General features: G+C 41.6%; 1 protein-coding gene across 1 annotated transcript; it reads right to left on the bottom strand.

Moving 5' to 3' along the window:
- Positions 1-1,857: 1,857 nt before the first annotated feature.
- Positions 1,858-27,182, bottom strand: RMND5A (required for meiotic nuclear division 5 homolog A). Its single transcript, XM_066185366.1, has 9 exons — positions 26,951-27,182; positions 22,313-22,455; positions 15,957-16,091; positions 15,699-15,799; positions 10,886-11,052; positions 9,976-10,141; positions 7,329-7,431; positions 5,115-5,269; positions 1,858-3,597 (listed from the first exon to the last, which is right to left on the bottom strand). Exons 1-9 carry the CDS (start codon positions 27,090-27,092, stop codon positions 3,534-3,536), a joined length of 1,176 nt encoding a protein of 391 aa, XP_066041463.1. The 5' UTR covers positions 27,093-27,182; the 3' UTR covers positions 1,858-3,533.
- Positions 27,183-27,370: the final 188 nt, after the last annotated feature.

Raw genomic sequence — 27,370 nt, 5'->3', positions numbered from 1 at the left:
CAAAAGGAAAGGAGCAAGGCTTGGGATGGATTAAGGACCATGTTATCCCTCCTTGCCCAAGAGACAAATCAACCTCTGAAGTGATAAGCACAGAAAGAAAAACTGTATCATGCAGTGGGCAGACAAACCTTGCAAGGAAAATCTAACCCAAACTTACTGCCTTTAACTTGGCAAGTTGGCTCTGAGTGATAAGTAACTTCAACCTTGAATTTTAGCAGCAGCAATCCTGTAAAAGTGACAAGAAGGAAGATTCAAAGCATCAGGATGGAGACAAATCTAAGCTAACAGAGAGATGAGACGCTCTGACTCATTACTGGCAACACACAGCATCCACTTCAGCTTCTCCACACTTTAATTAACATCACAGAGGGGAGACCGAAATCGATACCGTGTTTCCATAGAGGAACACTGCTTTTAGGAGGGAAGATTGTTAATTCTCCCATGCCTAGTTGCAATGTGCAGTGCTGAGGTCACAGCAGGAAAAGACTTAATTAAAATACAGTTCAGAGAGCAGAGGAACATCCAGAGTACTAACAGGAGGTGAGGACATGAACTTTGTGTAAATGACACCCAAAAATGAACAGTATCTTTGATGTTTAAAAGGGCTATGTGCTACTTTCCTTTCCTACTCTTTTGAAGTTTTGATAATGCTTTGTAACACAAGTCAGACCTGAAACACCAGAACACATTACAATACATTTCCTATTTAAGGCATTTACAAAAATTAAAATTCAAGTCTATTAATAGACATTGAACTGACAGTAAGAACAAGCTGCTGCTCTGAGAATCAAGTTTATAAACATCCATTACTTTCCCAGCACCTGTAAGTTAAACTTGATGTAAGCATGGTCAAAAATTCTTGACTTGATGCCTATCCCCACCACTAACAGGTGCACCTGCTCCGAGCAAAGGGGAGAAGCACCAGCTGCAAACTCAGCACAGTCCAAGGAGTGGCACAGTGATTTGGATACAGATACAAACACGTCGAGTGTCCTCACTCCCATCCTGCAGCACTGAAAGGCACTTGAGACACACAGGGCAACTCTGGGGACTAGTTCAAGGCTTCAATCTGATCCAGTTCAATCTGGTCCAAAAGTGTAATGGAGACATAGCTCAGACACCACCATAGCTTCAAAATCAAATACTTCTTTTACTGTGGATAGTCCCACCCCGTCAGGGACAATGCACACATATGAGATGCCAACTGTAAGTATGGAAACCAGAGTTTTATTCACTTTTCCCCTGCAAGCATGTTCTCCAGTTACCAGAAGCACAGCAGGCAGTAGCAGGAGAGAACCCACATCACTTCACAGGGCAAACTGGATTATCTGTGCTATCCAAAATGCAGAAGTGCTTCCCAAATGCCCAGCACAGCCTCCATTAGGGTGAGCACGCACACTCTCAGGACTGAACCATGAGCAGCATCTGTTGGTGGAGCTGCACAACTGCAGGCAAGGATTTTTAAGTCAATGTGCAGGTAGATAGGGAAAGAATGGCAATGATCTAATGAAACCAGTGTTTTTGAATTAGCTATGGATCCTTAAGATGCACTAGTTAAGGTGATATTTAATAACCAAGGTGAATTTGTACCCTATTTCCATTTAATAAGTGTTCCATCCTTGGGCTCTACGCTATCAACATTTACTGGTGTTCACACCAGTGCTAAAACACCATCAGTGTAACAGAGAAAGATGCAGCACTCATACTTCAGGCTGGTTGTGTGGGGGTTTGTTATTATGGTTGGGTTTGTTGGATTTTTTAATTACTTCATATGCCATTTTTCATACAGATCCAAAGCATTAAGCAATTCCAGTCAAAAGAAAATATTAAAAGCAATTTCAGCAACACTAGGAAACCTACATGGAAAATAATATCCTCACCCGTTTATTGTTGATTTGACCACATGGTAGCGTGGTGGTTTGGAACTCAGTGTGAATACAATGTAAATTTTGCAGAAAATCACACACCTGTTTTTTTCCACATGTATCAAACACACATCAGAAGTTTAAAATTTGTGTGCCTTGACTCGCTCCTCACTTTATAATGTCTCTGTAGGTTTGTCCATTGTCATTGATCCCATAGGAGTCCAACTCAAGTCTCTCCAGTCAGGTGACAGACAAATTCAAAAGGTGTAGATTTCCCAAAGACGGTCTTCGCTGTAGTGCATTGTGCTAGTGCTTTCAACCAGTGTGTCAGTGTTCAACCAGACAAGCTTGGGGTTGGTTGGTGGTTGTTTTTTAACTACACAATACAGAAATATAATTTTACATGTAGCTTTGCATGCCTTATGGCTGCTTGCCCTACTATAGGACAGTGCAATAAATACAAATATATGCACACTAAAAAAGATTTAACTGCTGTGATCTACGTCTCCTTTATGAGTACAAATTTACCTAGTCAACAATATGACAAATTCAGCAGAGAAAGTGGCAATGGCAGTAATATTCTACTACAAAAACAAGGCTAGAAGCAAAGTGTTCTCAAGCTACAGAAAACTTGCTACCTCCTAATATATGATGTAGGGCCCAGTTCTGCCAAGTGCAGAGTCGTGATCAGTAGATTGCATCAGAACATGCTTTCCCCCCATTCAACAATGAATACTTCTACAATTTATTTGGTTTTGATAACTGTTTATAAATAGCACACTATAATGACTATTAAACTATACAGCAACATGACATTTATAGCCTAATCCTGAATACAAAGTTCAAAGAACATGACTACAAAGGCCAGAGAGCAAATGTCATCAACTAAAAGCATTTCCACTTCAGAATTTATTGAATGTTCTCTTACACAAACATTTCTCAATTGTGAAACCAGAGGAACAAGATTTCCTCTTCCCTCTCTGCCCCAGTAGTAGTTTTGCCGCACATCACCCTTATAAATTAGTGATGGATTTCAACAGGTAGCCCCTTGGGGCTATATATTTTATATACTTTATATATATGCAACATTTACTTTGAATTCTATGTGAAAGTTGAAAAAATGTTTGAAAGAAAAACTCAGAATATATCACAGCATTTTCAGCAAAAAAAAATACAAATTAGTTTTATAACGACTATTCAATTTATCAAACTTTTTTTTCTGAAGTATTTACCTTTAATTATGTACACATTACAGGAAATAAAACTTTGTCCACAAACATTCTCTAAGATGACAGTTATCAATAAAATGATAGAATAATAGCAGGAAGAATATTAAACAAATGGGGGTGATCAATTTCTGCTTTTAAAAAGTAAAAAGTCACCATATAATTAAGTACAAAAACCTGCATTGAATGACAACTGCTGGTGTAGTAACTTGATCAGGTATGGAGACCAAGAGTAGAGTAAAGCCCTATGGTAATAATATTTCTGTAGCATTTCCACTTGGTATGTATATACTAAATGTTGGCAGAGTTTCTGTAGCATTAGCTTATACAAACATAGGAGTCCTCAGTCTGCTGCATAAAAGGGTACAAGTGTGTTTTAATTCTCCTGAAATGCACCTGAAATCCAGAGTGTCACTTACAAACTGCATAATGAAACTTTTCTTCAGAAAAATATCTGTTTGGCATCTCCAGGGCTCTGTTCCATTGGACAATAGGGGCATTTTAATCTGGGGACAAAGACAATGTGTTAGAATTGGGGCAATGTGTGACAATAGAGCATTAAAGGTATTGAGTTCCCCCCCTCCCGTTAGCAGGAAACAATTGCACTCTTAAGCCACAAAGCTTGGCTCTATTAAAAGTCACCCTTAGCTGAAAGAGAACTTACCATGCTTTCTTTTCCTTCTAGTTATAGTCTCTCACCTTTCACCCACAAGCCCCTGAATTATTAGATTATCATAAAAAGCAATTTCTCTGTAGTTATTATTTCTACTTCTGGATTTGCTTGATGCATTTTAGAATTACAGAATGGTTCAGGTTGGAAGTAGACTTAAGGACCACCTCATTCCAACTCTGCTGCCATGGGCAGGGACACTTTCCACTAGACCAGGCTGCCTGGAGCCCCATCCAGCCTGGCCTTGCAGTAATTTTAAATCAGCTGGTAGCTTTCACTGTGGCTTCCTCAATATCCAGCTCATTTGAGTGTCTGGTTCCCAAAATGCTGTGATTTTCTACCCCACTTAGATTAGCTCCTGCAGGCTATGACCGAAGGGTCAGCCTGGTCTCCCTGTTGAGGTCTCCACTCATATAATCCCACCCACTCACAGTATTTCTTCTCTTCGAAGAAATTGATCCTTTTTTGAAGCATTGATCCATTTTGCTCCCCATCTCCTACGTTAGGGCATTTTACCTTCTCCCCCTACCCACCCTTCCACAGTAAATATTGTCAGAGCTGTGCTGTCAGTAAAAATGATCAATGAAAACACCAGGAATGAGTGATCAGGGACAGGAATGATGTAGCAGCAAGTTTACAGCTTAAAATGGCTAAAGTTACCCAAAGTCACCCACAAAGGCATCCCTTAAGGCTTTTCTAACAGGGCACAGAATGCAAACGTCACTTGACATTTCCATTCATAGCCTCACTTATTTTCACACTGGATTTCCCAGAATGACTTACAGCTCTAAATTAAGCTGACAGCCTCCCCAGAAGCTGCATATATTCAATGCAAATAACCACTGTTCTTCCTCAAGAAAATCTGTATAGATTTCTCTCTCCCATTTTTCTGCTTCCCAAAAGCCTGAAGCACCCCATGGATATCTAAGGATGAGTATTTCCACAGCTATAATTCCCCTCCTTGCTCAATAACTAAGCCACATATCCCCCAGAGGTTTAATTTTATTTTTCAAGAGATTTTTTCATGCATTACTAACCTTGCTCCCAAGGAAAAACTGTGTGTGTAAAGCCATCCAGTTTGAATTTAAGACAACACAATGGTGGTTACAATGTGAAAAATTGCTCTGCTCACTGCACTCCTTCATGCAAGCTCACTTTCAACAACATCAGAGAGTTTATTATCCTTTTCTCTAGTGCATCATCACAGCTTATCCAGCTTTCAAGCCATGCTCCAAGATTAACAAGCTTCCACCAATCACATAATTATGGACTCAGTTTTCCCAAAAAACAGCATTCTAGTCTTAAGATGTGTCCTTGTCTGTATGTTGTTTGAAATAAAAGAATGGTACTTACTTGCTGCCATTAAACATTTTATTCAAAGCATCTCTGGATATAATATGACCACAGACTAATTTCATAGGTGGATTATTATCTGTTGTTTGCTGACGAAGAATGGGACAGGCAAATATTGAATGATACCAGCACTTTTTACCGAGGTCCACTTCAATCTGTGAAAGAAAGTAACATGAAAATTTATCTTGGGAAATTACATTTCCGGATAATATCCCTTTAGGTCATTAACTTAACAGATTTCACAATTCAGCTGTGAAAGCAACAAAATCCATTGTGTGGATGCCTGACAATTTCCCAGCCAAAAATACTTAATTGTAATCTTAAAATTATGATTTATGTTGGGGATGGGGAGTAACAACAAAACAGCATATTCTGCCAAGGGACAAGTGCAAATTTTTTTGCAGATCTATGTCCTGGCAGGAAAACTGAGCTGGTGACCCATTAAGACTTTCTGGAAATCACTGGCTAGGAAATAAAAAGTAGTTTATAGATTTCATTTTAGGGGGATATTAAAAAAGAGAAAAACCCTTGGATTGACTATATTCATGTTCTACAGCTTCTTGAAAGGCTCTGCCAGCACCTTCATGTTATGTGAATTATAAAGTATATCACCATCACTAATTTTCAGTAACAACAGAGAAGATACTTGTGCAGTACAACTCTTGCCATGAGGACAAAATTATTTCAGAAGCGGACACATAACAGAGAAGAACAGGTTTTTGACTTCAGTAATTAAATGAGAACTGCAAAAATCACACCTTGTGTACCTAAAGCACCTGTCTCTGACCAGTCTTCTCTTCCAAAGGTTTTACCTTCAACAAAACCTGACGTGACCTTTTAATGTCTTAATCTGCTACTTAATCTGTCTTTGCACAATGAAAAGAAGACCTCCCACCCCCATACTGCCTTAGCAGAGCACACTAGAGACCCTTCAGTTTAGAAAATGCAAGGAGACACATATGTATTACTAACTGATTTGCATCAGACAGCAGTCTTTTTCCAAATGCTCCCTAGCTATTCATTCCTGGTTGGACAGCAAGGCAGGAATCTGTCACACTCAGAGGTTACACTCTCAGCATTACAGAAAATACAGCTGGGAGAAAACTCAACGCTCATCTTTACTCTATAAATTAATCTCTTCCAGCTGCAGTCGAAGAGGCTAACTCAGTTCATGCCCAGTTTGCACTAAATAAGTTTCCTTTCCAAATCAGGAGCAGGTCATTGGAGAGCTGCACACACTCAGTAAGAGCTATAAAGGGAAACTGGGGTTTCATAACAACTGAACTTCATTTCAACTGATATAAATGAGATGTGCTGGAAGCATAATGCACTGGATCCCAATTCCCATGTCCCCAGATGCAGCACTTATTCTTTCATCTCCTGTCTGCCTGATAAAGAGCCAGTGCAAAGCCAGCCCTGGACTGAGCTCAACCCTAGCTAGGGAAAGTGAATGTTTCTCTGTGGGATCCATTTTCTTTCCAGTTATACAGAAACACCTCTGGGTAAGTGGAAGGTGAGAACAACAGTTTCTTGAAGGTCATTTATCAAAGACCTTTCCAATGCAAAACGGGATAACAAGTAAAAGAGGGAGCAACAAACAAAACTGAGAGGTACCAACCTGATGGACAAAAATAATGGAGATAATAACAAGAAACAACCTTGACAGGTCATCAAGAAACTGCAACCGAACTTGGACTTTGCAACAGATACAAATCTAAACCTGAGGGTCTCTGAGGAGAGGGGGGGGGGGGATCAGTAGAACTGTATAAACTGTAGGAGGAAAGTGCAGGGGAAGGAGACTGCAGAGGAACAGCTGGAAAAGGGTGTAAAAGGGGCTAGGAGGGCCATGCTGTAACTGAGCATCCATGAGCACATGTTTGCCTGTGAATCTGGAGTTTGCACTTTCACTGGTGAATCATTTCCAGCCAAGGAGAAGGAAGGCATCTTGGCTGTCTGCACTCACGCTTTAGGTGTGTCCTGGGGGGAGCTGCTGAGGGCAGTGTCATGTCTGGGGCAGCCTGTGTGGCGGGTTGGGTCAGTGTCTGGGTGTGTGGGGGGTCTGTGAGCCCCAGGGCTCTGTGCAGCAGAGAGCCCCAAGCCCCAGAGCTGCTGGAGGTGGTGGCCATGTAAAACATCCCATGCAGCACAGAAGAAACCTGAAAACAGCATTTGCCATTAGGAATCTGCCCCAGGGGTAGTTCAGCACCCACTCACCGGGAGTTCATCCTTCTGGTTCCAAACCCCTGTGCACTGCCTTTGCTCAATAACTGCCTTGATATTGATTAGAGCTGGTAATGCTACACAACCTGCTGAAAAACTGCAGAAAAAGGACATAAAGTGCATGTTAGGAAACCAACATTTTTCACATTTCTGTTTTAAAGGTTAACTGGGACACAAGGTTTTTGTATTTTTTCATTTACATCCTGTTATACTTGGAGGAAGCTTAGAAGTACAGAAAAGCAAGAGTTTTGGGGCAGGTTATCAGTTATCCATGCATTTTAGGCTGGGGCCCTCAGGGACAATATTCTGGACAGAAAACAACAGTTAATCCCTCCTCTGAGATTTATAATGAATTGGTCTCTTCCACCACCTACTTCGATTTTGAGCTGTACACGAGGAAGACATCACATTAGTTTAGACAGGAGGTTGCTCTCAGCTATGGTGGAGCACACGCAGCCTAAGAGTTTCCATGTAACCCACACGTACACACAACCCACAGTCCTTTAATTACGCATAATTACCACGTAAAGAAACATGTCTTTCCACCTCCACCTTAAACCAAGAAAAGAAATGTACAAAAAGCAGGTAGGTAAGGAAAGGAAGCAAACCAGGGCCTGTGACAGGAACAGCAGTATAAAACTGCCCAAAGTCTGTGTCCCAACAAACAGTTCAGCTTCCTCTGGGATTTTCCCACTACCAGAACTTAGCACATTATTTGGAAATATTTCAATATTTTACAAAACAGTTTCCACAAATTAAGAGATGATTTGATGGATTTAAGTCTAATGACAGTACTGGAAATCACCAGCAACAGAAACAGGATTTAACCTTTGCTATCAGTCTGCTCTGTTTGTTCAGCAGATTATTTTACTATTTGTGCAAGTTTTATTGTCTACATAAGTCATGCCTTTCCTCTACCTGAAACGTGTGGATCTCTTGCCTAAGCTAAAATACGTATGTATAAATAAATTATATCTCTCACCTCCACCTGGCCATTTTAACCCTTACACTTTGCTTTGTTGTTAATTCAGCCCTAAGTGTAACTCGTGTTAACCCTGTGAAAAATCTAACGAACAGTATTTGTGTGACAACACCTCTGAAGAGCCCTTTTAGAATACAAAAACTCAAGTGAAGAGTAAATTCAAATTCCCATGGTTCTTCAAGACCCTGAACCACAACCTCTATAACACAAGAGTTTTTCCACTGTCTCCACGTAACTCAGACCATGAGGGCTGTATAGGATTAGATAAATATTGGAGAAGCCAATCAGCATTAAAAAGGTGCCTGCTACTCATGTTCTAGAAAGCAAAATATTTTACAGCAGGGATTTTACTTCAAGCTTGTTTAATTCCTAAAGGATCTGCAGCACTCCAAGGTCACATCAGTTTACAACAGTCTTGTTTATGACAAGAGCATCGATATCACCTATACAGTCAATATATTTCAGCACAATCAATTCCACACCAGGAGCAGAGCAAATGTCCAGCCACTCTAAACATCAGTAACAGGGATTTTCCACTTCACTGAAAATCTCTTGGCCATTTGCTCTGAGAACTGTATTGCAGCATCAGTGCAGGAGCAATGAAAATCTAAAGGACTGCTGGTTATTTGAATGAAACAAGAGGAAGATGAAAGCCATAACCCAGAGATTTAAGCTCTAAATACCTATAAAACACTCAAACTGAAACTTGAAAGGTTACTGTAGAAAAACAATTAGTCTGAACAGCTCCCTTTGTTGTTTCTGGTGTATTTTGTGACTGAGGTACAAGCAGGAAAAGCAAAAGGTTTAACAATGTGGGAGTTCTAAACTAAGTACAGAAGTCCAACAATAGTGAATGGAAACAGTAAAAAGAAAAAAAAAAAGCCAAAACAAACAAATAAAAAAAGAGGAAGCAGTGAAGCTTCTGGTAAGTACCAAATCCAGCCAAGAAAGACACATATAATTTATTTTCTATTTAACACCTGAAAGGAAAATGAGAACATCAGGGGAATGTACTGGGGGAATTGACATGCAAAGGCTAAATAGCAGCTAATCTGTTTTATCTTCAAAGAAGCTAGGAGATTAGGTTGGGTTTTCTTCATATTTCCAACAGCCTCCTACAGATTTGCATTTTGTCAGATTTGCTACTGAGCTTGAAAGTGCCTCTTTTTTCTTTGCTAAAGAGGCCCAGCAGACAATTTGGAAATTTTAACAGCTGAAACGGCAGCGTAACTGTTAAGCATTCTCCGAAGAAGAAGACCAGTAATGTGTGGATTAAGGACCAAAATTATCAAATGCTGATAGAACCATGGCCACATTTTCAGGGTTATTTTTGAGTTGAACAGCAGGAACAGTTGTCACACATTTGTTGTGGGAATAACTGGCTGATTGCCATCCTCATCTTTCACAGTTATGTCTAAACTATGAAAGATAAATTCCATCCAGGAATGCTTCCTCTTGAGCTGCAGTGGTGCAGGGTAAAGCCCAGTACACAGGAACCTCTGGTTTTTAATCTCTGCAGATCTTGTTAATTGTAACTGTACCCTGTATTTAATGCAAGCTAGATGAGCCTACTCAAAAGTAATGTCTTTTGTCCTCAACAAGAAACAGGACCCAAACCACGAGGTACCTGGTCTCAAAAGCAAGAGAAAAGCAGCATACCTAACACTGAGAGGGGATTCAACTGAGAGGCCCAGGAGTGCACAAGCATCCCTTGTGAAGATGTCACAGATGTCAGCCCACTGGTTGGCATCCAACAGGTGAACGTACGGGGAGTTCTCGATGCCTTGTCGCAGGTACACCAGGCTGCCCATCAGAACCTGGATATCTGGAAGGGACCAGGAACAGCAGTTTGTGCAACAAACAAAAGATTGTGTCTCCAGCTGTAGCTTTCACATGGAAAACAGGCAGAAACACTGGATCAACAGCACACATCCTCACCTCCACAACAAAACAATTATGGCCACGACAGCCAGGAGAGCTCCACTCCTGCTACTTTTTTGGCTGGGGAGTTTGGCAAGGTGTGCTGCCTGGAAATTTGCTTCTAGCAGGTTTACTCTTTTTGTAAGCTTTCTGACACACACACAGTACCCTAAAAAATAGGCTTTGCTGGATTCAGCTTGAGATGGTTCATTTAACTCACATGTTCTCCTTTTTTCTAAAGTTTAATTTCTCTTTGTATTACCCCACGCAGCAGAAAATAGCAAATGACTATTCCAAGAACATTCCTCTGCATTTTTAGCATCTTACTCTGGCAGCAGGCCTATTCTAGATGTAATCCACATCTTATTTAAAGAGTCAAAAACCTTAAATTTAAGCAAACGTGCAAACATTCGGAAATTATTTTTGAGCCCTCTTAAAAAAGAAAAAAGAAGATAATTTTAATTGTAAGGATTTGGGTTGTACATTGTTGGAGGTCCCAAACCAAGACATCCATGATAAATCCAAAAAGAAGAAGCCTTTAACAAACTGAAAAGAATGGAGTAAAACATACTTGGAACACAATTTATGTTCTACTACAAGGTGCCATATCCCAGTGCTTCAAATCCCCTTAATGTGACCAAAAATTTACCTTTCTGATGATTCAGGGCGAACGGCTGGAAGTTTTTCGCATACTGAAGTGCTTCTCTTTGATTTGCTGTTCCACCCATCAATAAACTAATGAAATATAACCTGTGCAGTTTAAATTCCAACGAACTGTTCTGTGCCATGAGCATCTCTCTGTTGGATACCGCCCACCTGGAAGAAGCGAGGAGGTACAATGGGACGTGACACCAGAGTAATTGTCAGCCCACAGCACATGAAATCATTGCAATTATCTATTATCTACCATCTATTTCAAGGAAAGTGTGACTGTTCCCTGAACTTCTGAGAGCCTCCACAGAGCACAGAAAATGGCAAGGCCCTTTACAAGTAATGGAGCTACACAGGGTGCACAAAATGTGGACAGTGATAATTCTGGCGCTGCTGTAGGGGTTAACCACTGCAAAATTCAACATTCACTGGCTGAAAGACAAGACTAAATTAGGCACAATATAAGGCAGAAATAGCTCAAGTCTATTGTATTTCAATTAATAGCACTCTGATTCTTAACAATTACTGACAGTTCTTCAGCTGCATGTCAAGAAGTTTGACCAAGAACATTTTCCAACGTCCTCATTCACCAAACATGTTGTCCAAGCCACCATGTTTGTGTGCATCTGTTGCCCTGGAGAGGAGAACTGCATCTATAAGACCTCAAAGACAGACATTATCAAGATCTCACAGTGGGAGAAGGGAGATCAGTTTAAATATCATACTTTACCTTGCCTAAACTTTGCTTTCTGTGTCATTTTTAACTTGGACAATAAAAGTATTTCTCATTTTCTGTGTCTCATTCACCATGACAGCACTAATGTTTGGCTCCTAAATACCATGAAAGAATTCTTAAACATACATAGAGTAAAATGAACTGAGATTTTCAAAGTATTTTATACAAGTTTTTCTTTATTATTTAGAATTTATCCATCCCTTTCTTGTTTTTTTTAAAGGTTTTTCTGGTTGTTTTTTTTTTTTCTTTAATTCCATTTAGTCAGGCCTAAATCAATCCAATCTTTCTCTTAAGAATCTCAAGTTTCAACGCTCTCCAATACATCTGTTTCTCATTAGTGTTAATTAGTTCTACTATTTTCACTGTGGGGGCCCTATTAAGCAAAAAAGCTTTTCACTTTTTAGCAAGGAAGTGAGGAAGTCTGTGCTCCTTAAAAAAAACAGGCTATGTGAGGCTTCTTTTCAATCAATACTAAAATGAGAAAATTAAGCTTTCTTACTGTATTGGGAAGGCTTTCAAAGCAAGTCAGCCTTCTGCATTAGGATGTAGCATTAATGAGCAAGTATCCACTTTCAATTTGTTGTGGTGGAAGTATCAGGAGTCTGACTTCACTGGCAAGGCTTTGTAAAGACACAGTAACCTTTCAGTAGGAGACACTGAAAAATGGAGCCTTTGAACTAAGAACAAGCCCTACTGTCCCCAGTTTCAGGCAGTTTCAGATTTTCTTGAATCTCCACCAAGAAGGAGCAAAGACCACACTCACTAACCATGGGTGGTGAGTGGGTTTTGGGGTGGTTTCATTAATTTGGGGGGGAGGGGGGTGTAATTGTATTTTTATGGTCAGCGTGCACAGTTCAATCAGGATACTATGGCAATAAAGTTCAATCCCAGCTACAAAAACAAAAGCCTGAAGTTAACAACTATAGATTAATAAGCAGATGAAGGACAAAAAGCTATTATAAATAAACACTAAGACTAGTCCACAGTGCCATCAATGAGATATTAATCTCTATTGCATCAAAAGAGTCTCCGTTCTCTCCCTGCCAATATTTGCACCCACATGACTGCGTACTTCATCTTGCTGAGGTCGAGTCTATTTTTCCAAATTAGCTTTTAGGCAGGCTTTCCATTTTTAGGTCTTTGAGTGGCAGCACAGATTTGTATCAAAAGAAAGCAACCACAGAGGCAAGGCCTGAGGTGGTTGGTCTGGGACATGCTGTTCCTATTTCCAACAGAAAAACAAAAAACCAGCAAGGGAGGTTTAAAACACTCAACCCACATATTCTCTACAACTGTCCAAAATTATTAGTAATCACATCACCTGTCTTCCTACCTCTTCTCAAAATGACACTCGGTGTTCTCACTTCTGAGACTCAAATACAACTGAATTTTTTGAAGTTTACACTATACTTTGCAAACCACAGGTACCCAGGACTCTCTGCAGCTCCCACATGGGATTTAAATTGAATTTACCAAAGCCTACTAAAGATTAAATTTAAATCATACCCCAAGGACCCAGCAAATACCAGGACCTGTGCAACCTGCTATTTACAAGTTGCAGAAGAGAAGAGAGCATCACTTTTCCAAATTACAGCCAAAGCTTTGAACCTCCAAGTCATTTCCACCAGGACCTCACACAGAGGCCCAACCTGGGCTCTGAAGAGCCAGAATACACCCTGAAAAATAACTGGATTTCCCTTCCCATCACCAAACTACAGTGAGAAAAGTCACTGGAAATTAATGGGATCTTGCAGGCATACAGAGATTATGCAGCTCAGAGTACAAAGCCAAACTAGGCCTCTAAGAAAGTCAACTTCCACATCCCACATGGGAAAACAAAAAAGTTATGGCCAGTCACATTCTATTAAAATCTGAAAGGTCGCATTTTTAAGTGTTGAAATTTGTATTAAAAAGAAAACCTGGATAATAAATGCAGTTTGGGTTTGTTTGTTTTTTGGGGTTTTTTTTGAGACAAAAATATTAATTTCCATCACCTCAGCAGGGCTTTGAAAGTCTTTTTGAACAGTCATTAATATGACAACTCCCTTCCCATGGCAGTGACCAGGAGCCACCTGTGTTTGTTTTGTTTCCAGCACTGCGTGAAGTTGAGCACAAGCAGAGAGTGCTGGCAGAGCCAGAGAAACTGGTTGCCCCTTAATCCCAGCTTTTCACAATTTTCCATGGATCAAACCTGCTATACTCCACTTCCTGGTTCAGGAGGCTGTAATTAATCATCCTTGTGTGACACTTTGCTTCAACACCTCTGTCAGCAGCCTGACCCTGCAATGGGCCAGTCTGGGGCTGCTTGATGCTGAAGTTTTATTCCCTGATGCCAATCTTAGCCCAAAGAGCACAATGCCACCTTCTCTCTCTGTCATATGGAGGCCATTTTCACAGCAGTGATTTCTATCCCTCCTCCTGAACACTTGTGTCTGCCAGGAAATAAAAGGGAAATACCTTCACAAGCATCAGCAGTTCTGTGGGATAACAGGGCAGTTACCTGCCTAATTGGTTACCTCCTCAACCAGAGAGTTCAAACCATGACATTCTGTCACATGTTGATCATCCTCCCCAAGAGCCATGGTCTTTACATCAGCAACACCACTATAAATAAGGCCCCTCTGTGCCCAGCAGCAGCCAAGAGAGGCAGACAGCTTTAGCACTGTCCAGTTTAAACAGAATAAACATTATACACAAAAATAAGACAGGAAGGGGGAAGACCAACACACCAACTGTGCTGACAATACACCCTATTGTCTGCCCATTCAGCTGGAAAATAAAAATTCCTCTGAGGGATGACCATGCCTTCTCCTTTGTTTGAAAAATATTTAACAAATTGCAGAAACTACACGATACAACTCAGTAGCAATGAGTAAGGCCTAAAGCACTGCAAAATGGAGCTGAAATGAATTTAGAGATTTCAAGGGAACAGTCATAACAACAAGTTACTGCTCCTCAGGGATTATCCTTCACAACAGCTGTTATTACTTGAACTACAAGATGTATGTGGTGTGGCTGACAGTAAATCTTATTTCAGTTGTAATATCAGTGCTGCTTCCCTTCAATTAGCCAATTCAACAGCAATAAACCACCCCAGCTTTCCACCTGTGTAACTAAATTCAAAGACCAACGATTTAGGTCAAACTTTGCATGACCCAGAGGCATTACCCAGGATTTAGTCGATGAACACCAGGGTCTGAATATCAGAGTGTCCCTGCACTTAGTTTAGATGCCCGTAAGTGCTCAATTGACACACCCATGTTGGTTCATGTAAAAGGGAAAAGAAAGTTTCATTAATATGAAAATGTACTTAACTGAATAATGCAAAAAATTCTATCTGAAGTGTATGAGTTATGCTCTGGAATGAAAGAAATACTGAATTGGTTTTGGTTTCACTGTTTTTATTTTTAAAAGGTCACTTTAAAGTCAGTTAGGTTGTTTTGTTTGGTTGGTTGCTTTTTGTGTTTTGATTTTTTTTCTTACTTTTGAGATCAAACTAAGCTTAGAAAAGTTTTTTAAAAAAACAGGATGACGGGGTTTCAGGGGGTTTCTTATTATTTTGTTCAAGAAGAATTTCATTAACAAGTACCACTGCCAGCCCCAGGCTCTTTCCACCCTCTGGCCCCTCATCTGGAAAGGCAGGGTGACTGGAGGACAAGTCAGAACTTTGATCCCAAGTCAATTTCTGCTCACCCCAAAGGCTCTGTGGTACCCAACACCTCTAATAAGCGCAGGTATCCTTCACAATGGGACCTCTTAAAATAAGGTTCACTAATGATCCAACAGAAGGTCAAGCACCATCATTGGCTAACGGCTTTTCCTCCAAATGATGTTTCTTCCTTAAAGCAGTACCACAAGTGATTAAAGTAAATCCTTAATCTAAGACCCTTAGTTAATCACTTCCCATGGGGAGTGATACAGAGGGGATGGAAAAGATCAACTCAGTAACTAGCCCTCTCAAAGGACAAGCAGGGAGACATCAGAATATACTAAAGAGAGTACTGAAAGTGAATAACCAAAGAACTGTTAAAAGCATGTTTTTAGAAAAGTGAGAAAAAGAAATGAATAGACTCACTCTAGTGCAGGTCTCAAAACTCTAACTTTTAATGCTTCCAATATTCGATTTAACTCCACAAATGGTTCTTTTTGACTTTGATCTATTGATAGACCAGATTCCTGAAAAGAAAAAAAAAAAGAGGCACTTTTTAGCTAAAGCATGAAAAACAATGGGTTATCTGACAGTTTAAATATTCAACTGAAACATTCAAATGAAGAAGCTAAGATAAAGCCTCATTTTCCTCAGTGGAGAACCTTCCACATCCACACTTGTTACCTGACAAAGCTCCTCGGCTACATCCAGCATTCCCTGCCGGAAGAAGTGCTCCACCATCACCTCATTGAGGATCCTCTGGCTGTCAGCCTGCCAGCACCCATCTATCCCCACGCTGCTGATGTCCGAGTCAAAATTCTGAAACACACAAATTAACAGTTAACAGGCTGCAACAAACCACCCCACATCATTTTCCTTTAATTATGCAGGACACCTGTGTCTCCACCCTGATGCCGCCTGCCTATTACTCAGCTGGCCCTCGATTATCCCCAAAGTGAAATAAATGTATGTCAGCTTCCTTCATTACCTCCTGTGTAGGAAGAAGAAATCTTTCAGCTTGCTTGTTTCAAGTTTGAATGTTATTCACTACAAGGAATTACACCGACAATTACAAGCCTAGCTAGAAAGTTAGTGTTGGGGGTTAGAAATCTAGTTAACTAATAAAGGGGTTTCCAGCCCACAATGCATTTCTGAAGGAAGTGTCTGCAGAAATGATTTTCCATATGTGCAAACTGAAAATGTTTAGAGAACAGAAAACAAAATCACCTACACTAGAATCAAGCCAGAGTCATCAATGCATCTCTGTCAGTACAGCACACCAAACGGCAAGTAAAAACTTTAACTCAAGGATTTTTTTTACGTATCTGGGGAGTAAGCAATGCTGAAAAAGCAAAAAAGTCACTTCTCCCCACATTCAAACAATGAAATTCAAATCTCTGACGACCCCAACATCTCAACAACAGGATGCGCTTTGAAGATCCAAGAGATCTTTTTTAGACCTAACCCAGATGATCCCAGTGCCATGTATTTTTAGGCCAGTGGCCTACGGACATATTCCAGGAATAACTAAAGATATTGTCACGTTGACTCCTTGGTAACACTTGGCACTGCTTGGCACTTTGCCTCTTGGCAGTAAGAGAGCGACATTTATTCTAATCCAAGATATAAACCAGGATTTTTAACTCCTAATATGTTTTATGTCAGGGCAAGCAGGGTTATTTTAATAAAAATCCTCACCCACTGCTTAAAACAAGCCCCTCGCAAAATAGTCTAAAGTCAGTTCATTCCTTGCTGCCTGATCTGATGACTACAGCTCTCTCCCAAGAAGGAGCTTCAGAAATCAGAAGTTCAGTGAAAACAGCAGTGCTTCAGCTGTGGCTCTGAGAAGATCCACAGCCCTGCACAACAAGGGAACACTAGCCTCACACAAACACAGGCTTCTGTCACAGCAGGCAGGGCAGATAACACCCAGCTGGTACCAGCTATCTTCCCATGCACAGCTCAGCTTCACACTGCACCTTCCTGTTACTCACCACTTACTAATTTCCTTCATCAGCACCTACAGGTCCCCTTTGATGCTGCTCTGTGTCATCATGAAAAAGAGGCAGCCTTTTCATCCCTGCACACACAGCTCCAAAGCCACTGCTTCCTTCAGGGCTCTCAGCAAACTTTTAGTAAAACATTAACCTTAGTCTAGCAAACTGATTTTTCCATCTTTCTGAGATGCTGGAGCGAGGTGAGCATTTAAGTTATTGCCACTGATTCATGTCTCACATTTAATAACATTTTCACTTGGGTGTCTTAAACCTGTAAGCTCCTTGTCATGCTGTTTACACCTAAGCTGTATCTTGAAAAACTAAAAGCATCTTGAAGACTAAATAATACTGTTCTTATTTGTGCCAACCACTCGAATCATTAAAGGTTCACCACCATTGCTGACTCTGGTCTCAGTGTCCAACCACCACCAGAAGGTAACACAAATCCATTAACAAAGCACTGGAGGATATGAGACAGGATTCAGAATGTGCAAGCTTGCTTTTGTTACCTAGATTCCAGGGTGGGGATAGTCATTAACCCAAAAACAATTGACTATAAGTTATTCTTCATGCACTTCCATGTCCTAGCAATGATACAACCCCCTAGGCAGAAACTGTCTCCTTCTGGACAGTTACCAAACAGTAAATCTGCACCTATGCCTCAAACGCTATCACATCATTCTCACTGCTTCGGGGCAGAGGTGGTGAACTAATTAGCTCAGAGCTCTCACAAAATGCACATTTTCTTCTGAAACATCAAACCTACCAGCCTTGTGAATCTTTACAAAACCCCACCATTAGATCTTTTCAAGTCACATAAAAGAAGTTATCAAGACCCATCATTCAACCTGAGGACCTCAGATATTCTCTGACCAACCCAGTCTTGACCAGGTTCTCATTCCAGTATTTCTTTTTCAACAATTCCGAGGTCTGTATTATATGTGGAACTCTACAGCTCTGCCTCCTCTGGGTCCCAAGGAGCTTCAGGAACTGACTGCACACATTACAGTGAGTGACTGCCACATGTCAGAAAAAATTATCACTTGCCTTTGGCTTATATATTTCACAACTGTCCTGCGTGCAGGATCTGCTGGTGACGACGAGCCTCAGTTTTGTTTTGTAAATGCTCACAGTATGCTAACTGACAGGACGTGGGGTTTAATAAGATTTCAAAGTTAAAAGAATTTCTGTAAGTTAAAAACTCCAGAAACCTTAAAACCAGAAAACCACAAAATAACCTATGTGTCAGTTAGCATTTCTGAGGAACACATCTTTTTTAAAAGCTTAATCAGCAAGTCTAGGGCCAAAATGTACAGTATTAGGTGCTAAATACATGAATGATACAATGTACAGCACACTACCAATGACTGCTAGAACGCAACGACTTCAAGATGCTCACAAACACAAGATGGACCTTTGTAACCAACAAACAACCCTCCATGTCATTCATAATAACAGGACTTGAAGAAGGATGATGATTCAGGACAGTTTTATTCCTCAGTTACTCAGTTGAGATTACTTTGTGCACACCTCCCTTCTGGATTCTTACTCAAAATACGAATAAAACATTAGTTTATCTTCTCCTTTCAATCTGTCTACACATAATATAAAGTTCAACTTGCAAAGTCTCAGTATTTATGTAGCCCCATTCTTCACAGCAACACAATTAAATTATGTTCAGTAAAGGTTTTTAGTGTGTTCACATACAAGTTTTTACATGAAACAAACACTAACTTAGGCAAAAGTTTGCTTTCCAAAAACAAAGACTGGATTAAAATGTTGGCCTTATAACAGATATAAAATTCAGAGGGAAAATGGAAGGAACTACAGTTTACTCCACTTACTTTCCTAAATGAAGGCATTTAGCCACTACTCAGACAGATTGTTCCTAGAGGGAAGACTTTCACCAGCCCATCAAACAGGCCTTGAGATGAATTCGAATCATTCCAGAAGAGTAATTGATTTACAGGACCACTGAATGAACTACATGATAACAACCTGCTGAACAAGGGGGACATGATGAGTTCTGGAAGCAGAGCAATGCCAGTACAATACAGAAAAATATTGGGTGCAAACATTTCCTTTCAAAGGAGAAAATGCTCTTTGGAAGAAAGGGTAGCCTTTCCTGGATCAGAAGCATGCAATCCACATAGGACTGCCGTGAAGAAAGGGTTAGCTTATTAGATAAACTTTCCAAGCAACACTCAAAGCTCTGGCATTTCAGACTTTAATGTATTTGCTCTAAGGGTTTCTGTTCTTGGAGTGAACTCTGCAGGCACATAAGGCTAGGGCCCATCCAAGTTCACAAGCAACGACTACAGTAACTCAAAAACTGACCAGACTAAACGTTTATGTAGGTATAACCCTGCCCCAATACCGGAAAAAAAGAAATTTAACCTGAAATTGCCACTGGCAGATAATACGGCAAGTTCTTTCACAATCCAAGCTTGCTAAATAGGAAGTCTATTGATTCTACATGCAACAGCAGCTACCATTTGGCTGTGTCACATGAAATGGGTACCAGTATTAGCATGTTTCCCAATCTCAAACCAGGCCATTTATCTGTGCCCGAGCATGCAGACTTACTAAGACCATAAGCAGCGTTTTGGAGATGCTAATCTGTCTGTAAAATAAGTGAGGACTTACATGTGACAGAAACAAAACTCCAGCCTCATGAATCAAGGCAAGGGCTGTGCTTCTTCAAATTCTAATGACTGTTTCATTTTGGAGACAGCAGCATTTCGACCAGAATGTGTTGAGAATCAATTCACTACATCAACTACACTAAATTACTTCTACTGGTTGAAGCTTAAGTATATTATGGAGAAGGGATGGGGGAGGGCAATTCCAGTTTGGGACTCCGGTGCCAATAAAGACTTTGCTGGCAGGTTCCAAGTGTATTTTCCAGCAGCACAGGGAAATTGCATTAAGTACATATGGAAGATTTGCTTCAAATGTTACAGTTCAGGGAAATGATGAATTTCACCTGGATTTAAACATTACACATATTCATCTGAAAAAAAGGCATAGACTTTGGGGCATATTTTAAAGCAGGCCCCTTCAGATATTACAGTTGGGGAAAACTAAACAAGAAAATTCCACCAAGGACATATTTAAGGAGACAATCCTAACTTGTGCTTTGAACTCCATAGAATGACAACCTTTGTTAAAAGCAGAACTGGGCACTTGTGCAGTTCCCACTGCTTTTAATTTTTTAATGCAAACACCACAGACAATAAGTGAGATTGAAAATCCAGAGGAACAAGCACACTGCACACAGCCAGTTAAGCTCATTTTTGAAGACAACACTGAAAAAGCCCTTCTGACACCCAACACGAACAGAGCAGATTAACGGGATCCTTTCTACTATTTTACCAAGCAACATATTTGAAATTTAAAAAATTCTTTTATTTACATCTATTATTTTTTCAAATAAAACCACTACACTAAACTTAAAACAGCAGGACAGAACACTGGAAAAACTATTCCCATGACAACTGAAACACCAATTTGGAGATTAGACTCAAGCCTAAGCTTCATTATGCTTACAAGCATTTTCTTTGGCATGTAGGAAATACCATCACCAATTTCCACTGAACACTTACACCCACTCCATACAACCTGCAGTTGTTCTACCTCAGAGGATTTAAATGAAGAAAGTATGGCTAAACCTGGAAGTGTATTTGTACAAAGTCCACTTGCTAAAGCAGAATTGGAAAGTTTAAAAACTTAGGACAAGATTACATAGATTTATTTCAGGCTTCAAGCTGGTAATAAGGATGGAATTTTACTCTAGTTAATTGGTTTAGATACAGCAGCAAGGATTTGAGACAGATGCATCCTTAAGCTTTGGATAACAGTGACGTGTGGATTAAAGCTATTAGTACAAAGTTTGAACTCTCCATGATGGTCAGTCAGATATAAACAAAAAATGTAAGTTTCGTGGACATTCTGCCTAATAATGCAGCATTACATACTTTGTTTCTTCATCACATTATTGTTACATTACACTTTAACAGATCAGCATTACTACCAAAGTTTAAATGAGATTCCTAAAGGATAAATCAGTGCAGTGCACTGAACAAATGTTTAGACTCCATCAGAGTCACATTCTGAAGTGAAGCCACCACAAAATGTCCATAACAGCAAGTATCAGACTCTCTGCACACAGAACAACTTTTATATAAAAGAAGAGAGGGGGAGAAAAGCATGGCCTGAAACTATTCATGTAGCACCATTTCAGAGTAATTTCAAAGAATTTTTAATATTTACCTACAAAACAGGTACAAAAATACTCATATCCCAGTTACTGTTGAAGCTGGAATTCAGATGTCTCACATGTAAAGCACCAAAGATAAGCTGCCCTATCTTATTATTCAGACACGGAGACCGTGAGATGCTGAATCTCCTCTACTGCTCATTAAGGGCACTGCTATAAAATTAAGCTCCCAAAACCAGTAACATCCCTGTAAGAGGTATAAAATGCCTTTCTTAAAAAAATTCTCTAGTCTTACAGAATCACAGAATGTTTTAGACCTTAAAGATATCTTGTTCCAACCCTTTGCCATGGTCAGGGTCTTCCTATTAGACCAGACTGCTCAAAGTCACTTTGAACACTCCCAGGGATGGGGAAGCCACTTGCACTACAAAATGGCACTTTAGAGTTACCTGCTACTGACAATTAACTAGAAATATATATATACACACACATACATAAAAAACAACAGTACTTCTTACTGAGACAGACATTGAAGAAAACATTTTGCGGAATGGATAAAATACAAAATATTTTTACATTGTGTAGTATTTATAGGGTATGTTCTGCAAGAAATTAGGAGATTTGAGCTGTCCCAGAAGGAATAGGCTATCTGCAGTGAGTTTTGAAAGCAAGTACTGTGCTGCTCACCAGCTTGCTTTGGCTTCTGCAGCTGACAGAATATTTAGTTCAGGGTAATTGGAGCAAAAATCCAAATTTCGGGAAGCAGAGCACATACTACATGTGTGCTATAATGTGATAATGCAATCAAAGCACAAAAAAAATACCTTATCAATGGCTTTTCCAACTCTGGACACACTGCTGTGAATGTCCTTGTGATCCGAGGCCAGCTTCTGCACTGTGTCTTTGATTCTCTTACAACACTGCGTCATAACAAGGGAAATGGTCCCCGACAAGTCCCCATCTTGATCTGGACAAAAGAGAGGGAAAATCACCAACTTTGGTACAAACAAATGGTAATATTAAACCTCTTAATGTGCAACAACATCAACAGACAAAAAGTGGTGTCAAAGAAATGCAATCTAGAGAGTATTTGCAAAGCAAGATCAGCTTAACTGAAGGCAGATGTACAGGAATTCACCTGTATGAAAACTTTCCCGTGGAATTAGGAATCCAGGCGAGTGCACAGTAATACTGAACAAGTGCAACAGTTTAAAAATTTAACATAAGGGTCTCGTGTCTCAGTCACAGCAGATGAATAAACATCTTAAAGTAACACTCAGTTCACAAACCTCTAAGGATATAACAGAAGGATACTGAAGCTACTACAGGATCAGTTTTCTTTTAGACAGCCCCTAAAGGTACGTGAGATCATCATGTTTAACTTCAAGAGGGTGCAGGCAAAACGAGGGTACAGGCAAAATGTGGATTAATGATGTCCCAATTAATTCCTGCCCCACAAGCCACCCACTGCTATTGGACCCTGTGTTTGAGCTGTATGAAACTTCTGCTTCCTGACTTGTGGCAGTAGCTCTGAAGAGTCTCCAATTCCCCTCAACGGATGAGAAGCACTCTGTGAAAGACCTGTGGACCTTGTTATGAGATTTATTCTCTAGAAACTGTGACATTTTTTAGCTGATGGCCAACAGGTTCACTGCTGTATGACCCACTCTGTGAAGAAAATAATAAACAGGACAGGCTTACAGGCCCCTGACCACATCACAGCACCTCACAGCTTACATCCTTTGTGCCTTGATTCAAACATCACTCAGAAGTTTGAGTCAGGAAAAAAAAAAATTACATTTTTGGTGCTTTACTCCAGTCCTTTCTTCCTGCTTTTGATTTAAAAATACAAGAAAAATCTCCCCTCCAGTCTTACCTCTGAAGGTCTCTCCTTTCTCAAAGTTCATTCTACATGAAGAATTTTTCCTTTAGGGACACAGCAGCCTTCCACTGCATGGGAAGGCTAATTTAAGTGGGAGAGCAGCTCAGAAATGTCTCCCTAATATTCCAGACCCAAAGCCTTCATGTGAAAAAAACAAAATGACCAAAATATCACTTTAGAAGAAAGATTTTATGGAAAACATGTTCGCTTTTTAAGTTTGCTCCTTTCTGATTTCACATTTTAACACATCTTTGCTTTCAGCAGTGTTAAGAGCCCAGTTTCTGGAGAGAGCAAAGGGAATCCAGAAAAAACTGCAATCACAGGGAGTAGGTAATATCACAGCCACATTTTCTCGGCACCTTCCCTCTTGCACCCTCTGAATGCTGCTGCTGACACTGTCACAGCTCCTGTCCAGCCCCACCAGCCCCAGCTGAGGAAGTTTCAACAGCATTTTTCCAACAGCCATGGGTTTTAAGAACCAAAATAAGCTTTATCATGCTTTTTTCTCCCTCCAGTTCCATGAAGTCAAGGATCATCTCCTGGGCAAAAGGCTAAAGGGGCTCTGTGGGGGGTTTTTTTAGTGGATGAGTGAGGAATAATAGGACTGAAACAGTCACTTCAGTGATTTTATGCATTCCAAATTAAAACTGAAAATTCCACTCAACTATTCCAAAAAGTTAATCTCCCAAAATTATTTCAAGAATAATAGTTATTTCTTAGTTGGTACTTAACTTTCATGACAAACATTTAAAATAACATGAAGGATCTTTAACTGCCTCATGAATTTTGCCATGGCAAAATGACCAGCCAGAGATTATGCAACAAGCAAAATGGAAATACTCATTCCCCAACAAACAGAAAGGCTAAAATGCACTTTCTGAAAGCCATTAAGCTAAAACCCAAACAACCCACATGGGTGCCTGCTTTTACCCCGAGCAAAGATGTGAATTATTGGCCCGTGACATTGTAGCAAAAACCCAACTCCAGTAAAGCAATGAAAAAGTCTTTACATTGAGGAAAACCCACCAGAGCTGTAGGTTTCACCTCTGCACCCCTCTCTTCCAGCTCCAGTCGAACTGTGAGCTGCTTGCACCAAACCAGCAGGAAAACCTGCAGCCATCCCTCCTGCTAATTCAGGGCTTCTCCCTGTGATGTGTGTGCACAGTCGCAATTAAAAAAATTAAACATACTGGCCCACAAACACTGAGCACAGAGCAGAGCCCAACGCCAAGTTTACTCAGCCAGACACACTTATACCATCCAAGAATATGCAATCCTTGGCTACACCAGAAAGACAGATTTATTAAGGGAACAGAGAAGAAAAACAAACTTTGTCTTCCCATTCACAGGCCTGAGCATAGGGCTGGTCTGCCCTTAGGCTTTAACGTGAAATCAGCTCAAGACATTTTAATACACTCTGTGAGGGGGGGAGAAGAAAACCAGTTTAGAGGTTAAAGCAGTTTTTAATAGTTTCTTTTTCTCCACCCACTTCCTTTTTTAACCACTGCCTATTTAAGGTCTTTTCATACATCTCTGCCCTCAGATCTTGTCCTAACCTCTTCCTCAGCAGCAAGGGCTTTCATTTCTCTTTCTTTTTTCCTTCAAAATTACATCCAGGAGCCCATTTCTCCAGTTCATAGCCCTGAATTAGACTTCCACATTAAGACATCTGCCTGCTTTCAATTCCATCCACTTTCAAAAATCCTCAAGACAGTGTATAAAAGCTGAAAATACCTGTTCTTTTCAGAAAGTTACAAATAACATGTTAAAGAAAAAAGGAAACTGTGAAAATTTTGGCCCCCTATGAATCCAGCTCACCCTTAGATGCCAAAACTGAAGAGCCCCCAGATGTCTGAGGGTGCACTAATGATGTACTGGCTCCATTCTAGAGCATTTACTAAAAGAAAGCTCAGTTTGGGATGTGCTCTCTGGGACAGCATCACCTGGTAAGTGCTGAAATTATGTCCAAAGTCTTCACTGGACAGTGCCAAAAGCCGCTAATCCGAGCTTGGATGGAAAACCTAACCAGGACCCTGAAGGAATCACACACTGGAACCTTCTAAATTCATTACAAAAGGAGTAAAAGCTCTGGAGCTGCAACAGGAATGTCACAGTCAAACCTTTACAGCCCAAAAAAGACCAACACAAGCATGAGGGTCACACACAGAGCTCTCCAGGCAAGGTCAGCACCTCAGTTTGTGAAGCCAAGTTATTTTAGTGACTGTCCTCAATGCCCAAAGCCCAGACTGTTTCAAACAGCACAACTAAGAGTTACTGAAACAGCTCAAAACAATGCCAAAAAGACCAAGCCTTATTTCATGCCAAATAAACACCTCACAATCAGAATTCCATGTTTGTTTCATTCCATAGAAACTTCTGGGTACACACAGAGCAGCTCCTGCACACTCATGCCCTGTGTTCCTGGAATTATCCACACTCCTGAGTGAGTTTTGCACCTGTATTTGCACACGTTTTCCCCCAGCCAAACAAAAACAAAAGCAGTGCAACAGCACAGCTGCTCGCAACTTTGGTCTCAGGAGCTCGCAAGTTCCTATTTTTAATGCCTGAGCCACCACTCGCTTCCTGCATGGCCTTGGGTAGATCACTTCAGCTGCCTCTCCATTCCCTCCCACTCCAACAAACACGGCCCTACCTCCATGCCCGGGATTTCGCAAGGTTTAATCGCCCGTGTTTACAGCCCTCGCAAGTGCCCGGCCTCAGCTGTGACACACAGACAGGGCTTGTTTACGTCCTGCCGAGCGCGGCTTTACCCTCAACACCGCCAAACCCAGCCACAGCAAAGGAACACGACTCAGGGACACAGGAAAAGAGACAAAAAAAGAAAAAAAAAAAAAAAAAGAAATGGGCGCGGGGAGTGGAGGGGGGAAAGCAAACAGGTTAGCTCTGCCGTATTTCCTCTCTATTTCCCCAGGGGTGAGCGACTCCTTTGCAACCCAACATGAAGGGTTATGAACACACTGACCAGGGTCACGCCAGACCTGCTGACCGGGAACAAACAAACCTCTCCAGCAGCACACACCAAGCAGAAGGGGCCCGGGAAGGCCAGGACTGGTCACAGAATCACGGAAATACGCTGAGTTGGAAGGGACCCACCAGAACCATCGAGTCCAGCTCCTGGCCTGCACAGGACAACCCCAACAATCCAACCACGGGGCTGAGAGCATTGTCCCAACACTTCCTGAGCTCTGTCAGGCTTGGTGCTGCGACCACCTCCCTGGGGAGCCTGTTCAGTGCCCAGCCACTCTCTGGGTAAAAAACCTTTTTGTGATACCCAACTTAAACCTCCCCTGCTCCCTCCCTGTAAACATTCCCTGTCAACAACGCCCCCAAAGCTCCGGGGGCCGAGGGGAAGAGCCCCGGCTCAACCCACAGCACAGAGCCCTGGGGGTGGGGGTCCCTGGAGCAAGGACTCTCCTTAGGGGGGTCCCAGCCCACAAAGCCCCAATTTTTGAGGGGTGTCCAGCGCACAACGCGCCAAATTTTGGGCTTCCCCTCCCTGGAGGGAGGAGCGGGGCCGCGTCCCCTCGGCAGAGGGAGGCGCGGGGGGGTCTCCACGTACTCTCGGTCTGCAGGATCTCCCTGCGCAGCCCTCCCGCGTACTGGATCAGCTCCTCCAGGCTGCGCTCGCAGAGCTGCCCGTATCCCGAGAACTTCTGCAGCACCTTCTCCAGCTCCCGCTCCACAGTCACGCACTGGTCCATCGCGCCCGGGCCGCGCTCCTCCTCCTCCTCGTCCTGCTCGTCCTGCTGCCCCGCGGCCGGGCCCCCCGCGCCGCCCGGGCCCCCCGCCAGCCCCGGCCCTCGGGCGGCCCCGGCCCCGCTCCCGCGCGGCACCGTCGCCTCGGGCCGCCGCACTTCCGCGCAGGCAGCGCCGCGGACGCGCCGGGACCTCACGGCGCTCCGCGCAGGCAGCGCCGCGGACGCCTCAGCGAGGGACCTTCGCGCAACGCAGGGCGGAGCGGCGATTTTCAGTCAGGCGG

This window comes from Chamaea fasciata, unplaced genomic scaffold (genome assembly GCF_029207755.1).
Source record: "Chamaea fasciata isolate MVZ Bird 193981 ecotype frontalis unplaced genomic scaffold, bChaFas1.0.hap1 SCAF_6, whole genome shotgun sequence".
NCBI classification, from domain to species: domain Eukaryota; kingdom Metazoa; phylum Chordata; class Aves; order Passeriformes; family Sylviidae; genus Chamaea; species Chamaea fasciata.
Note: the sequence above shows the minus strand (reverse complement) of the source record. Positions and strands in the feature narration are given on the sequence as shown.

Coding starts and splice junctions, on each gene's coding strand:
- RMND5A (XM_066185366.1), bottom strand. CDS start 27,092: ATGGACCAGTGCGTGACTGTGGAGCGGGAGCTGGAGAAGGTGCTGCAG. Junction 22,456..26,950: donor GGAGATCCTGCAGACCGAGA/GTACGTGGAGAC, acceptor TCTTTTGTCCAG/ATCAAGATGGGGACTTGTCG. Junction 10,142..10,885: donor CGCCCTGAATCATCAGAAAG/GTAAATTTTTGG, acceptor GGTCCCTTCCAG/ATATCCAGGTTCTGATGGGC.